Source organism: Rattus norvegicus, chromosome X, assembly GCF_036323735.1.
Source record: "Rattus norvegicus strain BN/NHsdMcwi chromosome X, GRCr8, whole genome shotgun sequence".
In the NCBI taxonomy this organism is placed as follows: Eukaryota; Metazoa; Chordata; class Mammalia; order Rodentia; family Muridae; genus Rattus; species Rattus norvegicus.
The window spans coordinates 52,070,668-52,088,478 of record NC_086039.1 but is presented as its reverse complement, the minus strand read 5'-3'; the positions used below and the strand labels follow the sequence as shown (position 1 = coordinate 52,088,478).

At 33.2% G+C, this 17,811-nt stretch overlaps 1 protein-coding gene across 11 annotated transcripts in view; it reads right to left on the bottom strand.

Moving 5' to 3' along the window:
- Dmd (dystrophin) overlaps window positions 1-17,811 on the bottom strand; it is a 2,367,748-nt gene that overhangs the window by 1,349,367 nt on the left and 1,000,570 nt on the right. For all 11 annotated transcript variants that reach the window (XM_063279795.1, XM_063279798.1, XM_063279800.1 and 8 more), the window contains one exon: window positions 10,111-10,272. In XM_063279795.1, coding sequence (XP_063135865.1) covers window positions 10,111-10,272 — 162 coding nt within the window. The remainder of the gene's footprint in view (window positions 1-10,110; window positions 10,273-17,811) is intronic.

Genomic DNA, 17,811 nt, shown 5'->3' with positions numbered 1-17,811 from the left:
CACTTCAAGACATTTCTGTAAAATTTCCTGCAAAACAGGAAAGTAGTATTACAAAAGCCCATAAAGCTATTGAACAGAAAAGGAAATAATCAGCAGCCTGAAGAGACAGCCCATAGAATATGAGAAGATATCTGCCAACAATTCTTCTGACTTTCTAAACAGTTTGGATACTTAGAATATGAAAGAAACTAAAAATGAAACAAAGAATAAGGAACCACATTAAAAATTTTAGGTCACGTGTAAAGATTATTTCTCAACAACTAAATATAGGTAACATAGAAGTATAAAAATACTTGACAATTAACCATTATGACAATAGAAGTCATAAAATTTGGTATCATCTCACTCTAGCCTGGATCAGTGTTATTTTCAAAAGTGAAAATAAACATTAACTGGTAAGTATACAGATAAAAATGAACCCATATACTGTTGCAAGCAATGTAATATAGCAATACTACTATGACAATGCAAAGTGTTTTTTTGAAGTTCTGTAAATATAATTTATAATTCACTTGCTCTGCTCTCAAATTTACATCTAAAATTATTAAACTCTGCATACAAAAGAGATTGCTGTATATTCATATAAACAGTGTTAGTATCACAATAGCCAAAATATTAATTGAGCATATGTGTCCATCACAATATGTATGCAAAAAGAAATTATGGCAATGGAATAAATACAATACAGTTGGATATTATCAAGCCACATAGAAATGACGTGCCTTCATGGGAAGCCAAATGGATGATTACATTAAACTATCTTGCTAGGTAGAACTATTATATGTTAATCAAATATATATATATATATGTATATATATATAATTATAGTACTTACAGAAAATATTTTACTGGTAATATTCAAAGAAATTGATTATTGGCCATAGATTAACCAGGATAAGGTTTCTAGGTGGAAAAATCCATATAAGAGAGTGTAGAGGAGGGAGAAAATTATGATTGTGTTGACTCATAGAGAGTAATTATGATAAACAATAGCAGAGGACTCTTAGAAGGACATTGGTGATAGAAGTTGATTACTGTGAATACAAGTTCCAGAGAAAAATTATGAGGAAATCGCATTATGAGTTGATCTTTTCTTGAGTTCTATAGATGTTTCTGCTTAAAAAAGATCACTTGCCTAAGTATGGATAATCTTTAACAAATAGTTTCACTTACTCAATTCTCCATGCAGAAACAAAAGCAATACAAAAAGCCAAAACACTATGTCTCTTCCAAAGATTGTGAATCCTGTAGTAATAATGACTCCCCACCCCATAAGAATGACTTAAAATTACTTCTAAAGAATTTGAATGAATAGTAATAAATATCTTCAAATAACTCAAAGAAGAGACAATATGTGTTCTGAGAGAACAAATACATACACACACACGCACACAGTGCAAAAAGAAAGTAAACTGGAGATATTAGAGTAAAATTCAATAAAGATAATTGCTTTGAAAAGCCAATAATATCATGCTGGAAATGAAAAGCTCAATAAGCAAAATAAATGCTCATTGGAAGTTTATAGAATAAAGAGAGCTTTATGATACCACCAAAAAATCAAATCTTCATATTGCAGCTACAAAAGGAGAATACAGTACTATAGGCATAAGAAATATCATCTGAAAACTAACTTCATATTTGTCAAAAATGCTATACAATTTCCATATTTTATAAATGATAGAAACAATTGAAACCTACTAATATGCAACCAGAAATGTAATGTGCATCTGCCACCAAGGGATGTGATGAACCAGGTACCATGGCAGAGGAAGATTGGGAATTTTGAACACAGGGCGATGCATTTTAGAGAGTTTGAATTGTTTCTATTCACATCACATAATTATATCACTGGATAAAACTCTTCATATTCTTCAAAATGTCACAAGCATTAAAAAATTAAATGGACATTACAATGTATAAAGTGCATCATACACATGTGATATGTTGTCACAATGTATAGGATTTAATGCTAAGTTTACATTTATATGGCACTGCTTTAAAGGGATTAGAGATTACATTTTCCTGATTTTTAACTTTTGCATAAAAATTCAGTGGCTAAATAAATTATGCACATTAAATATCAAGATGTTTTTACTGTAGAAAGTTGCAAACTATAATTATATATAATAATAGAATCCAGTTTATAAATTATAAATTAAATGATTGCAGATTTCTAGTCGATTCTACCTCAGCAAGGTTGTAAAGTGAATGATATATTTTCTAATAGACTTATACATTAATTGAACATATTTTAAACTCTTGTAAAATATTTTCCTGCATTATACATATACTTTACTTTTTACTCTGTAAAAATATTCTTCTTAGACATTGTCATTCAAAATATATCAATTTAAGGAATGATATTATTGTCAATAATAACAATTATTTAAATACATTCATATAGAGACTTTCATTATAATATATATTTACTATTAAAATATCAAAACTAAGATAAACATTGCATGGCCATTTTGAAACTATGGTAAGGACATTAAAATACATTTGGGAAGGAGAACTAAATGTGAATAAGAATGATTTACATATTTGTAACAAATTTATAATTTCTTCAGAAAACTCTGAAGGTTATACAGCTTGAGCTCTGGTTCTCCCTTATTACCCATTATATGTTTGTGTAATGTAGACAACAAATCTTGTAAAATTATCATCGTAGCTACATATAAAAATTTTATCAAACAGAAACAGTAAAGAATTTAAGAAATGTATCTAATAAAATATAATCCTTACCTATAACATAATCAAATTTTCAAATTCATTATCAGTTTTAGAAATTCAAATTTCATCAAACAAATCCCATCCTTATGTATAGTGGCTTAAGTGAGAAGTGTTAGCTATAGTCTTGGATGTTTAAATACTTGAGTCCTATTCTGTGACACTGTTTGGGAGGTTCAGGTATAGACTTGCTGGAGGAAGTATGTCACTTACATGGTTATTGAAATTAAAAACCCATCATTACTTGAAGTTTATTTTATAATCTCTGCTTAAAAAATGAAATCTTATGTTCCCCATCCCTGCCACTAGGCCTTCTGCCTGCTGCTATATTATATTCTCTACTATGGACTCTAACTTTATGGTATGACAAGCCAAAGTAAACTCTTTGACTTATAACTTGTCTTGGTTATGGTATTTTATCATGGCAACAGAAAAGAAACTAATATGCAAAACCATTAGAATCTGTAAAATGTTTCAACATGTGGGTCTGTGTGAGAGCACATACATGTCAGTGACTTAAACCATCTATTTAAACTCTAATACCAGGCATGAGAAAACCGCCTCTAAAGTTGTAATGCAAGAGATATACAAAACATTATAGGGTGTTGCTCTTGTTCTTTGCTGCCTTCCACAACTGGAAGGTAATGCCATACTGCTGAAGACAGCAGATGCTTCAGGTACAGGACATGGGGGGAATTTAGAGATCTGGAGGTCTCTTCTCTGAGGACTAGATCTCATATGATCATAAGTTATTATACAAACTATGAAAGGAGAGGAGCAATCAGTAATATTACCCAACTGTCGATCTGTGAACCACGATTATTGAACCTGCAAGTTAACCAAAACAGTGCAATAGTCATACTTTTATCTTGAACAACAGCCTTTTTGTACTTAAATTCACTCAAAAGGAGGGTGTTCATGCCATGCACTCTAAATGTTCAACTGCCTTTGGCTGGATAGCTCAAAGGGTATATATACTACTTCCATTTCCCTATTAAAAGATTAATTTGAATTTTAGTTGACATGCTTGCCCTTATACCCAGAGATATTTATAGACATCAAAGAAAGCTTTACTTTGTAACAGATGGACAGTGTTACAGAGATTGACAACTAGTCAAAATGCATGTAAGTAGCTGTGGGGTATTCAAATCTACTGATGTATTTACAAGAAAACCCTATATGTATGATGCATGGAAAACTACAGTAGGCTCATTGAAAGTTTCTAAGTGCCAAAGGCTCATGTGGCTATCCACTGTTACATAACATACCATATGTATGACAGAGGAAGTGAAAACATAAACTGTCCACATTCAAGTTGCCTTAACAGGACCTAAGCATTCATAACAGTAGTTGACATACCAAGGAGGACAAGTAAATTTCTTCATGGTTACACCAATAGATGAACAGATAGAGGTGATAAATAGCTGCTGAGAAACAATTATAATTTCCTTCAGGGACAAGCTCTCACATAAAGTGCTGGCCGACAGGAACCGGATGTAGATCTCTCCTGAGAGACACAGCCAGAATACAACAAATACATAGGCGAATGCCAGCAGCAAACCACTGAACTGAGAACTGGCCCCCGTTGAAGGAATCAGAGAAAGGCCTGAAAGACCTTGAAGGGGCTTGAGACCCCATATGAACAACAATGCCAACCAACCAGAGCTTCCAGGGACTAAGCCACTACCCAAAGACTATACATGGACTGACCCTGGGTAGCAATGAATAGCCTAGTAAGAGCACCAGTGGAAGGGGAAGCCCTTGGTTCTGCCAAGACTGAACCCTCAGTGAACGTGATTGTTGGGGGGAGGGCGGTAATGGGGGGAGGATGGGGAAGGGAACACCCATAAAGATTGGGAGGGGGAGGGATTAGGGGGATGTTGGCCCGGAAACCGGGAAGGGGAATAACAATTGAAATGTAAATAAGAAATACTCAAATTAATAAAGATGAAAAAAAAAAGTTGTCTAATCTCGAGGGGCCAGCCATTGACTCATGAACATAGGACATCAGTGTATGTTTATATCTGCATCTGTAACTGTATCTGTATCTATATCTGTATCTGCTGTATCTGTCTCTCTGTCTCTCTCTGTCTCTGTCTCTGTCTTTCTCTCTCTCTCTCTCTCTATATATATATATATATATATGTATATATATGTGTGTGTGTGTGTGTGTGTGTGTGTGTATAAATACAATAACAATAATTAAAGATATATCCAAAATATGGGATGAGGTACATGAAACATGTTGGAAGGTAGAAAGGAAATGGCAGAAGATATTTAAATGCAGTCTAAACATGTGAATTTCTCAAAAAATAAGGTGTTTACAAATATAGTAATTGAGCCCATATACATACAGTCATCAAACCCAGACAATATTGTTGATGCCAAGAAGTGCATGTTGACAGGAGCCTGATACAGCTGTCTCCTGAGAGGCTTGCCAGAGCCTGACAAATACAGAGGTGAATGCTCCCAGTCAACCATTGAACTAAGAATGGGACCCCCCATTGAGAAAATAGAGAAAGGATTGAAGGAGCCTAAGGGGCTTGCAACCCCATAAGAACAATACCAACCAACCAGAGCTCCCAAGGACTAAACCACCATCCAAAGATTATTCATGGACGGACCCACGGTTGCCTCTGCATATGGAGCAGAGGATGGCCTTGTTGGGCACCAATGGGAGGAGAAGTCCTTGGTCATGCCAATGCTGGATCCCCCAGTGTAGGGGAATGTCAGGGCGGGGAAGTGGGTAGGGGTGGGTGGTTGGGTTAGGGAACATCCTCATAGAAGAAGGGGGAGGGGGATGAGATAGGGTATTTATAGATGGGAAATCTGGAAAGGGGATAATACTTGAAATGTAAATAAAAAATTCAATAAAATATAGTAACTATACTAATAAATAAAGCTATATATTCACATATGGAATAAAACAACTGAAAGGGAAAATACCAATTTTTCATTAAGGATGGTAATAGGAGAAAATATAGAATAAAAATTCAATCAGACCTAAGTGATATTTCTAATATAGTGCTTTTTGAATATGTGATATTAGGCCAGGTATTTTTAGAATATTTTAACTCATCAGGTCATTCTCATTTACCAAATTAATGACATAAAATGGTAAGCACAATTAAATTGTAGCTATCTGAAGCATAAAAGCAACAATATTAAATGATTATTTAAGTTTTTGCTATTATTTACAATAAAAAATCTGAAAATATTTCATATATATTAAAATATGTAGTAGAGGCTACTGTTAATATAGAAATGTAACAGCATTGGATTTATTGTATTCAAATATAGACCGTAATTTTGAAATTACATCCAGAAGAATATGTAATTGAAGGAAAAAATGTTCTGAAGAATCCTGAATGATTTTTACATTTCAAACATGGGGAAATATGAAAAATATAATTATGATCAGGAGTAAATAAATTTGAAATTTTCAAAATGATATTATAGAAATTCAACAACCAGAAAAAGACAGACATTTGAATACAGTTTTACTTCATTTTGTAAAATTGAAATTCATAAATTGACAAGAAGAGTGATAAAGCATTCCTCTCTGGAAATTGAATCCCTTTGCATTTGTAGTCACATTTCATTTTCATAACCAAAAAGAATGAAAATAGCTTGTCCAAGTATTCTCTTAAACATAACATTAATCTCCATTGGAAACAATGGAGATGATAACAATAATCTTACTAATTAGAAATATCCTTTCCGTTTATTGTTTGATGATTTCATTAGCTTATGAAATGGTTTTTAGTTATTTTATCTCTCCTCTTTCATCCAACTATTATTTGATACAAATAGCTTTATTTTTATGTATAGAATTTATAGAGTCATTTTACACTAAGATACTATAACAGAAGTCTTAAAATACATATTTTTATGCTTATAAGAGAAAACTACACATCTCATTATCTTACTTTCTAACAAGAATTTATGCATTCAAAGTACAATAAATGATGGATTATCTGATTCTAATCTTTCATATCTTCTGTAGCAAAATATAAGTTAATAAAAGAAAATAAAAGTAAGTCACTGAAAACTGACAAGTCATAAATTGTATATTGTAGCACTCAGGCCTACTGTATAGTATTAACCATTGTATCTATTTTGCTGGGTGAGAGTGGCTCAAATCTCTTTATTTCCTTTCTCTTCATCCCTGTCTGTATCTGTGCCTGTGCCTGTGCCTGTGCCTGGGTCTGGGTCTGGGTCTAGGTCTCTCTCTCTCTCTCTCTCTCTCTCTCTCTCTCTCTCTCTCTCTCTCTCTGTGTGTGTGTGTGTGTGTGTGTGTATGTGTGTGTTGTTCAATTTATTTTTCAGTACACTTAAAACCCGGATCTCAAGTATAATAGGTAAACACATTGTCAATTGCATTTTATTCCCACCATTAATTTTTCATATACATATTCTGAAAAAATGACCCTTTGTGAGTGTATACACCAAAAATCTACTGTCAAAATAAGCTGTTCCAAATTATTTGAAATAAAAAATTGATTATTTGCACCTTAAGTCAGATTAACTTCCTAGTGAAATCCTAAGCTCTTTCTGATAGACCAAAATCTGTAATTATGACTTTATTTTTAACTCATTTACTGTGGTTGCATTTTGATCTAATCATGCTAGACAATTGATAAAGTGGAAATAATGGTTTAAGCTGGGTACTTTCTAAATGTAAATATAGAGAAACTATATTCATCTTTATATACTTTTATGTGTACTAAGATATAACTGTCACAAGTTTGTCACATGGCAAGTATTCTCATACAGATAGGATGGTTTTTGACCCAGGGCTTTCAATTTAAACTGAAGGAAAGGAAGGAGGTATTTAGAAATCCTATTTAGTAGTCAAACTAGTAGTGCACCACACGGTGGAGACAGACACTCACAGATCTCCTGGATCAGCATCTCCCAGAAAACCTAAGGTTTATGTAAATGATTAGCAACCACAGAAATATTACACGTGTTTTTTTTTTTCTGTTTCTCATTGATGTAACAAGAATGTGATTTCTGACAGGGGACACAAACCCTACTCATCTTTCAACTGGCACTGAGCTATGAACTACATTTAAAGAAATGTATTTCACATTTTTCTGCCCACTATAAAACATTCAAATCCATTTCGACCACAAAGACAAACCTAAGAAAATGTAATTTTACTGGCATTTTAAGTAACTCCTGTGTCTGAAACACTGTGCTTAAATTCTTTTCTTTAATTATTTTTATTTATCTCTATTTAAATTTATTTAATTATTCTTCTCTCATACATTATAACCTGATCACATGTTCACCACATCCACTTCTCCCAGTTATGCACCACCTACCCTACTCTTTTGTTTCCTTCAGAAAAGAACAGTTCTCCCAGGCATATCAACTGAACAGTGCTTAACAAGATACAGTAAGACTAGGTACTTCCCTTCATATTAAGTCTGAACCAGGCAACCCAGTTGGAGGCAAGGATCCCTAAAAGTAGGAAAAAGTGTCAGAGACACCTCCCTCTCCCACAGTTAGGAGTCCCTTAATAACACATAGCTATATAATTTAAATTCCTATTTCTCAGACAGCTTCTGTACTCTTCAACTCTGTCTTCAACAGGAGCTTCAGCTAGAACCTTTGGAAACACAACCTTAACTAGTGATTGATAACTCTGTTACAGAAAACAATTTATTTAGTCATTGTGGAAAAAAACAGGTTCAAATAAATAAATGCTCAGTGGTTTTCAGGCATTTTGTACTCTCTAATGTTTCACATTGTCATATTTATTATAGAGAGAAATCAGAGTTAAATAACATATTATATACTTATTTTCTATAGGATACTGAACCAGTGTCACATACTACTCTCTTCTCAAACAGGCAATATGCTTTTCCTTAAAAGCTCCCCATTTTACTTAAGCCAATAAAAACATTAGTCTGTCTTCAATGTGCCACACACACACACACACACACACACACACACACACACACACACACACACATGCAGAGCCTAACTCTGACTATTAAAATGTCTATGTGAGTCAAGTTTGAATAGTCACATGAGTGTTAAATACTTCAGAACTTGAATAGATTATTATAAGGTTAATTTCTTAGTGCATGTACAACGGTGATTATTTGGTATCCCCATTTCCATTATAGTATTTATTGTTGTCCCATGTCTGATTTTATCATCAAAATTCTCTACATTAAATGTGGTCTCCATCTATTGTAATAGTGTACATTTTATCAGGAATCTATGCTTCTTGAATTTGCCATATTAAAAACATTTCCTATCATCTAACCCAAGTTCAGAGGGGCTTCATTTGTTAAATGTAGAAACTGTGGTGTGCTACTGAATGCTAATACATGTATTGATACTCTGAGCAACAAATTGTGATTCAATGAATCATAATGGCATTTGTAGCCATAATCTACAATTCCTATATGTTACACAACTATCAAATTTTTAAACTGAAATGCTTCCAAAATATATATGAATAAGATAGAAAAGCAACAATGGGATTTACCCATCACTTTCGAATACCCTCACATCATTTCACAGAGATATCATTTATACTTGGTTGTAAGATTTATATATACATATATATATGTATATATGTATGTGTGTGTGTGCTTTGAAAAGTACATATTTGCCCTTTGTAGTATATGACTTAGTTTAAAACATTTAAATAATAATATGCATGTGATTTTACACATATTTACACATTACTTAAAAACAGAAATTTGCAGTTTATAATATCATATGAAATATATTAGGGTGTGGGATCTATTTATGTAATTCCAATTTATAGAGAATTAATTTCCACTTTCAATATCATTTCCAGAAAATGTATTTAGAAACACTTCATAAATTGAATTCAAAGAAGGAGAGTATGTAAGTTTGTGTACATGAGCACATCTAGTATGATCAGTATCAACGGGTTGAATATCCTGTGTTGTTGTCTACTTGTAGCACAATATAAAGACAGAAACATTATTTTAGAAATACTATTTACCATTACAAATTTGAGTTGTTTGGAAATGGTTGAGAATAACGTTTAAGAAGAGATGAAATTATGTCTGTGTCATATAAATTGCTATGCTTTGGTTTTCATCTAGACTGTTATAATTTTGAAACATTTGTAAACACGATATCAGATCTCTTGTGTTTCATTGTCTCTATTGAAAATTGGTACCCTGCATAATTCAGAAAATAAATCTTAAAGTAGACTTATTTTAGATGTCACTTCCAGATAGTTCAATGAATAAATGAAAGGAAACATCTTTGCAAGTATTTAAATAATACCTAAATAGGAAAACCAACAGCACCCCACTAGAGTTGAAACATTAAAAGTATAAAAATAAAGACAAATGCTCATTCTCGGTTTGGATGACTTGCCTGGGCTTCCTGAGGCATTTGAGCAGCATCCACCTTGTCAGCGATATAAGCTGCCAACTGCTTGTCAATGAATTCAAGCGACTCCTGAATTAAGTGCAAGGATTTTTCAATTTCCTGGGCAGACTGGATACTCTGTTCAAGCAACTTTTGTTTCCTCACAGCCTAAATAGAAGAAGAAATAAGAGTGAATTATTTAAATACCTGTTCTTTATGCATTTACTACAATTTCTGTCATACAGCTAGTGAAGAATCTAGACTCTTCCACAGTCACCTTTTTGTAAGACAGATTGCGCAGCTTTCGGGCACTCATTCAGCTTTGCTTATATGAATAAAAAGAAAAGAAAAGATGTGTACACTTTGTACACAGGATCAGAGGTGTCTGCAGGAAAAAAAGTCAAAGTATCATGCATATCAAAGGAAGAAGCTGGAAGAAAACATTAGCAAAATCATCTCAGTTGTTGCAATCTGTCGTTCTCAGGCTGAATGTTCCTCCTGATCTCATTATATAGTTCAAGAGATTTGGTTTACTTAGAATAGGGTCACCGTCATCACAATCCAATTCAAGACAGATAATCCACTTCTACTGGCGAGACACATAAGCAATCTGTTCAGAATCAGCTCCTTTCAAAAAGAAAAATTTAGATAACCATCTGTTTAAGGATTTATTTTGAATATAATTTTTATCTCACTTTGTAAAATTGTTTCCCCTCTCGACTTTTCTTTACAATTTAGATTATCCAAACAGAGTTGAATGTGTAATACTATTGGAGTAGAAAAAATAGGAACCAAACTTAACAGAGCTGTAGTTAATCACTATTTACTATATTGTTAGGCTAATTTAACATTTTTCAAGTATTAATAGCATTCTAAAGAGATTGCAAAGCCTACTTTCAACAATCTAATACCTTAATGGATCTTTCTCAAGGTAAAGAATGAGTCAAAAAACATTTTAAATTTAAGTCCTCTATCACATAAAGATATAAGCCTGATTGTGATATTATTGTACTAATAAATCTGCTTCCCAGAGATTGCTTTCTGATTTCAAAGTGTTCCTGTTTTTATATTATACATATTTGAACAAACATATACATATATATGAAAAACATGTGATATACTATTATTCTTTGTCAAGTGACTAATCGTAGAGTATACTATTACTCAAGTACAAATTCAATTAAATATATCTGTAAAATGTGAAAAGGAGCTGGGGGCTTGAATGAATACCTGTTTCTCTTCTTGTTCCTTTCTAGAACACTAGAAATCACTCTAATGTTCCCAATGAATTTTTGAAAGTATTAATATTTGTTTATTCCCTTTAATTATTTGGACTTCATTATAGAAAGGTAAGGCTTCAAATTTACTTTTGATGAAAATAAAACAACATTCATTAATCATATTTATAAATCATATTTAAACATCATTACCATATCTGGCCTTCCATTCCTTTCCTAGTAATAGAAATGTATATGTCTATCATATGATATTTTGGCATTTGTTTGTGATGTAGAATACTTATTCTATTTAACACTAATTATGTCATTTATTTTATGTTCTCATAGTTTCTGTAGTTTCCAATTAATTATGTATATTTACATTTGACCCTAGCTCTAATAAGGATCTTTGCTGAATATCAGTTTCCAGAACAATACCAAAAGCTTTGTTCATGACTAAATGAATGATGTAAAAAGTGATTTATTTAATGGAGAAAACTAAACTGTTCAAGCTGCCAAAAAAGGAAGTGTAATGGAAATAGAAACCAAAATGTAACAACCTATTCTAGATGTTAAATTTGAAGAATAAATCTTCCTTACCATATTTAAGTATAAAAATTGGGTGGAACATTATATAAAACAACCTCTAATCTAGTTTTATTAAAACATTCCTAGATTGATTACTGAGACCTTGCTCTAAGCCCCAATTAAAATAGTTCCCTTTATTTCAGTCCAAACATCTAACAAATTGCTTCTTATAATGATTCCGATAACAGTGTTTATAGTTTGAATAAGAGCCTTCTCTTTCTGTTCTCTAGGAAAGACTGCAACATACAAAGACTTCATCCAGACAAGTGCATCTCTAACTAATGACACAATGTCAGCATTGTGACAGGTGGCTACAGACGCCTTCCAACCATAGTAGGAAGTAATTGTGTGATCAGGCATTGTTTAAATGTGGTCCTTTCTCTGACGAAAGGCAAAACCAACATACTAATCAGTAGCATTTGTAGAATGTTAATGTAATTGAAAAGGATATAATGCAGTAGAATTTTAAATCATACAACTGGCCTCAAATTTATGCTTCTAAACCTAATTTTGTATTTCCATTCTTAAGATTAAATGGACTGTATGACACGGCATAGCCTGAAAGATGATGACAAAAGATCTGATGTGGGTTGTTTCTTAGTCTAACCTTACAGACAGCCAATAAAAAAGTGATTACATGGATTGCTTGATTACCTAAGGCAGTAAAAGACTTGATGTCACTCCAAGCTTTGAACCTGTCATGGCATAAGCTGGTTTCTATTTCTAAACATCTTATTAGGCAGGCCACATTAGGATGCCAGCCCGTGTGTGACTTTGCAGGACACTTTGCCACACTTGACCTGCTGAATGGAATTAGGAACTCCAAAGCCATAATCAGGTATATTTTTTATCTTAAAACAATGACTAATTGTCATTTTAAAATGATATTTCCTAAATTTAGCTAATCCACTCAGCAATAATAAGAATTGTAGCAGTCAACAGAAATGGCAAATCTTAGGGTAGTTATAAAAAATTATGTGAGAGTGAAAACAAAATCCTAGGAATGGCTCTCTGGAAATGAAGACATTTTGTCCTATTTTTTCTAAATGAAAGAAAGTACAAAAAGAAAAGAAGAGAATAATTTTAAACCTAATATATTTTAATGTGTTCTCCAGTGTGACATAAGAAAATAAAAAATAAATGTTTTAAAAATAAATTTTTAATGATTTGTTTATGCTGCAAAAATAACTGAATTGATAATTGCTCCAGTTCTCATGTAGTACTCCTTTGTGTAACATAAGAAATACTTTTGGACTAAATAGGTAAGACAAAAATAATTGGGCAAAAATTTAGGGAAGAAGGAAAAGTGAGATAGAGGAGACTGGTGTTAATATGGTCACAATACTTTTTGTAAAATGTTCTCAAAGAATAAGAAAATAATTTTATAAAAGAAACTCAGGAAGAATGAATTTATTGTGCCAAATCTCTAAGAATAAGAATGAAATGTATTTGAAATGATTATATATTACAAAACAGAGAAAATACATTCCAAAAGGAAAATAAGTCCAATAACATTATACGAAATATTATTTTTAAAGGAATGGTATATTTTATAAGGCCCTTATTAGATTCAACATAAAAATATGCAATATTTATCCTTTAATAGAGGATGAATAAGGTCATGACTGAAAATTAATTTTGAATGTGAACATTTTCATCACTTAAGTAGTTTTTTGGTGGAAACTATAATCTATATTTGATTACAGTAAATATTCTAGTGAATAAGTGTAATATTTTTTAGGAAAATCATATCTTAAATATTAAGTTATACATTCTTCTATGTTGGAATAATGTAATAATCATAGAAAGAGCAGATATGTATTATTAGGGGATATATCATTTTCAGCCTAGAGAGCAGAAAATTAAATCTAAACTGCATGTGCTAAATAATATGAAAATAATGCTTCTTTAAAACGCCCTATTCAACACTGCCTTCTTTCCTTTGTTGCACTGTACAGTACACAAATTACATTCACTATTTACACACATACACACGCACACACACACATGTACACACATGAGTTATAGGGCCAGTTTACCTAGCATGTGCAGACCATAGGCATAGGTTCTCTCTCTCTCTCTCTTTCTCTCTTTCTCTCTCTCTTGCACACACACACACATATGGATATGAAATAAAATAATAGCTAAGAATAATGAGTGGCAGACAGAAATCGATGCTAAGAATGTATCCACTGATTAATCTGTTAATTGTTTTTGTTTGAATCCCAGGGAGTCTAAAGTGCAGTGACCATTACATTGTAAATATAAACAGTAGGAGGTAAGGGGTTACAAATAATGAGGAAAATTCCCAAACAATGCTGATGCCTGTGACGTAAGGTATGTTGGTATTTATTCAAGTGACAGTAAGCCTAGTGATACCAGTCACAGATACTTTGCTGGTTGTGTGTCAAGTAATGATCGCTAGATAAACAGTTGCCCTCAGAGGTAAGGTTAGCAATGTAAGTTCAGCACGGTAAGTGTGACAAAAATCCCTTGGTAACAGAAATTCTTTCAAATTAGGAATCACACTTTCAAGATAAAACTGGGCCCAGGACTTGTAGACAACTCATTTTGTTTGACATATATAAAATGCATCTCTCATGATCTTTTTTTTTTTTTTGAGATAACTACAATGGCTCCAAGGATCATCCATGAATAAAACAGTTTTCAGGCAGTATCACATATACTCCTGAGAACTGGGAATGGTACTTTTCCAATAAACACAGGATCCTTTGCTGGATGATATTATAAAGCCCAACCAACTCCATTTTTTGAAGAAACTCCATTTTGTGCGAGACTAGGAGCTAAACTCCAATTCCAGAAAGAAAATCGAAGTGTCCTCCTAAGCAAGTGCCTTATGGCAACACAGCCCCCTTTGCAACATCCACTTAGGTTACAACGTACATGTAGAAAGCCTAAGATATACTGCAGAGAATAGATAACCTGACTATCCTATTTCTCAGGTGGTTCTGCCTTCCAGGTTTGGTTCCTGAAGATTGCACCAGGAATGTAATATTTAAAATATTAACTTGCTGATCTGTATGGAAATGCCCTGTTTGTTGTAACCATAATAAAAACTCAGAACCCCTAGGCTATGGGCTCTCACTCTGACCCACTGCAAAAGTGAGAGTCTGAGAAACTTTGCTCCAGAGCTCTTAGTAAAGACCCTTACATGTTTTGCATTGGAATCGGCTCCTCACTGGTCATTGGGAACTTACAGCATGGGCATAATGATATGGGTCCAGAAAAAATCGAGACAAACTCTCAACCCTGAATATCTATGCTTCAAAAGCAAGGATACCTATATTCATAAAGAAACCTTACTAAAGCTCAAATCACAATTGTACCTCACACAATAATAGTAAGAGGCTTCAACACTACACTCTCATCAATGGACAGATCATGGAAACAGAAACTAAACAGAGACAAAAAGAAACTAAAAGAGTTATGAACCAAATGGATTTAACAGATATCTATAGAACATTTCATCCTAAAAGAAAATACCTTCTTCTCAGAACCTCATGGTAAGTTCTCAAAAATTGACCATATAATCAATCACAAAACACACCTCAACAGATACAAGAAAATTGAAATAATCCCCTGCATCCTATCAGATCAACATGGACTAAGGATGGTCTTCAATAACAACTAAAATGACAGAAAGTCCACATATACATGGAAGCTGAACAAAGCTCTACTCAATGATAACTTGGTTAAGAAATAAATAAAGATGTAAAAGATTTTAAAATTTAATGAAAATGAAGGCACAACATCCCCAAACTTATGGGACACAATGAAAACAGTGCTAAGAAGAAAATTCATAGTTCTGAGTGTCCCTTAAAAAAACAGGAGAGAGCATACACTAGCAGCTTGATAGTACACCTCAAAGCTCTAGAACAAAAAGAAGCAAATACAACCACGAGGAGTAGACAGCAGGAAATAATCAAACTTAGGGCTGAAGTCAACCAAGTAGAAACAAAAAATCAACACTTCAACTACTCAGTTATTAAAAACAAATGACTACATGAAATTCTTAGGGGAATGGATGGAACTAGAAAATATCATCCTAAGTGAGGTAACCCGGGCCCAAAAGAACACAGATGGTATACACTAATTGATAAGTGGATATTAGCTCAAAATCTGGGAATACCCAAGAAACAATTCATAGACCACAAGAAGCTGAAGAAGAAGGAAGACCAAAATGTGGATATTTCAGTCCTTCATAGAAGAGAGCACAAAATACTTATGGGAGGAAACATAGGGACAACGTTTGGAGCAGAGATTGAAGAAATGGTCATTCAGAGACTTCCTCACCTGGGAATCCATCCCATATTTTGCCCCCAAACCTAGCCACTATTGCTGTTGCCAAGAACTTCTTGCTGACAGGAGCCAGATACAGATTTCCCCTGAGAGGCTCTGCCAAAGCCTTACTGATACAGATGAGGATGCTTGCAGCTAACCATCAGACTGAACACAGAGACCCCAATAGAGGAGCTAGAGAAAGGAATAAAGGAGTTGAAGGGCTTAGCAACCCCATAGGAAGAATAACAATATCAATCAACCAAACTCACTAGAGCCCCTAGTTACTAGACCACGAACCAAAGTGTATACATGGAGGGACTCATGGTTTTAGCCTCATATTTAGCAGAAGATGTCATTGTTCAGCATCAATAGGTGAAGCCCTTGATCCTGTGAAGACTTGAGTCCCCAATGTAAGGGAATACCAGGGAGTAGAGGTAGGTGTGGGTGGGTGGGAGTGGGAGAATCCTCATAGAAGCAGGGGGAGGGGGAGGGGAGAGGGAAGAAGAGTGGAAAGGGGATAACATTTGAAATGTAAATATGTAAAATATCCAAGAAAAAAATTAAAAAGAGAAAAAGAAATATGATTGCATTCATAAATTCTTCATCATATCACTCATGCCAGCCACATTTGTAACAAGAAGCAGGACAAACAGAAGAATTTTCACCATTGTAGTATTCATATGGATTGCTTTTTTGTTTTTTTTTTTTGTTTGTTTTTTGCAATGTGAGTTTATGGAAGTTCCAAATAAAGTTGTTAAACTGAAAAAAAAAGTTGTAGTTCTTTTATCTGGGAACTGAATGATAAATGTAGGGTAGAAACCTAGGATTGTGATTAAAAATTTTTATGAGACATGCTTTTACTGAAGTAGAATCCAGCAAATTTGAATAGGAGCTCTTTTGCTATGAAGTGTTGGCCAGCACTTTAACTTCTTTTTTTTTAAAAGAGAAATCATTGATTTTATTTTTAATATTAAATGATTGTAACATTTACACTCATTTACAATTTCAACCAGATGTTAACATAAGGAACCTTGAAAGGATGTGACCCAAGATTAACCTTAACTTTATTATTTGCCATTTATATTCCTCTCGTTAAAAACATCCTTACACTAATCAAGAAAGAGTAGGCAAAAACACAGCTAATACAGCAATAAAATAGAAAAATGGACCTTTACAATGAGGAAGATCTTGTACTAACAAACATGATTCTATTTGCCTTTTACACTACCTATCTGCTCCTCAAGCCATAGCTTCATGGACCTAAGCTTTATACAAATTTCTCACGGATGGTGTTCATCATAAATCAGTATTTCATTCTTTCTTCAACAATTTAACTTTGACCAGTCCTAATTTTATCATTTCTAAAGTTAGTCTTTTCATTTTTGTTTCTCTTATTTACAGTTATTTGATTTTTCATGTTTATTATGTCTTTCTATTGGATTTTCCTTCAACTGAAAACTGTCTGCAGTTACCACTGTTTTTCAAATTAACCTGTTTTGTCTATCTTGTTATCTATTTTAAACTACTAGGCCTTATCTCTTGTCTTGTACCCCTGCATTCAAAGTCTGTAATCTGTCTTATTTTTACTTTTAGATTATTC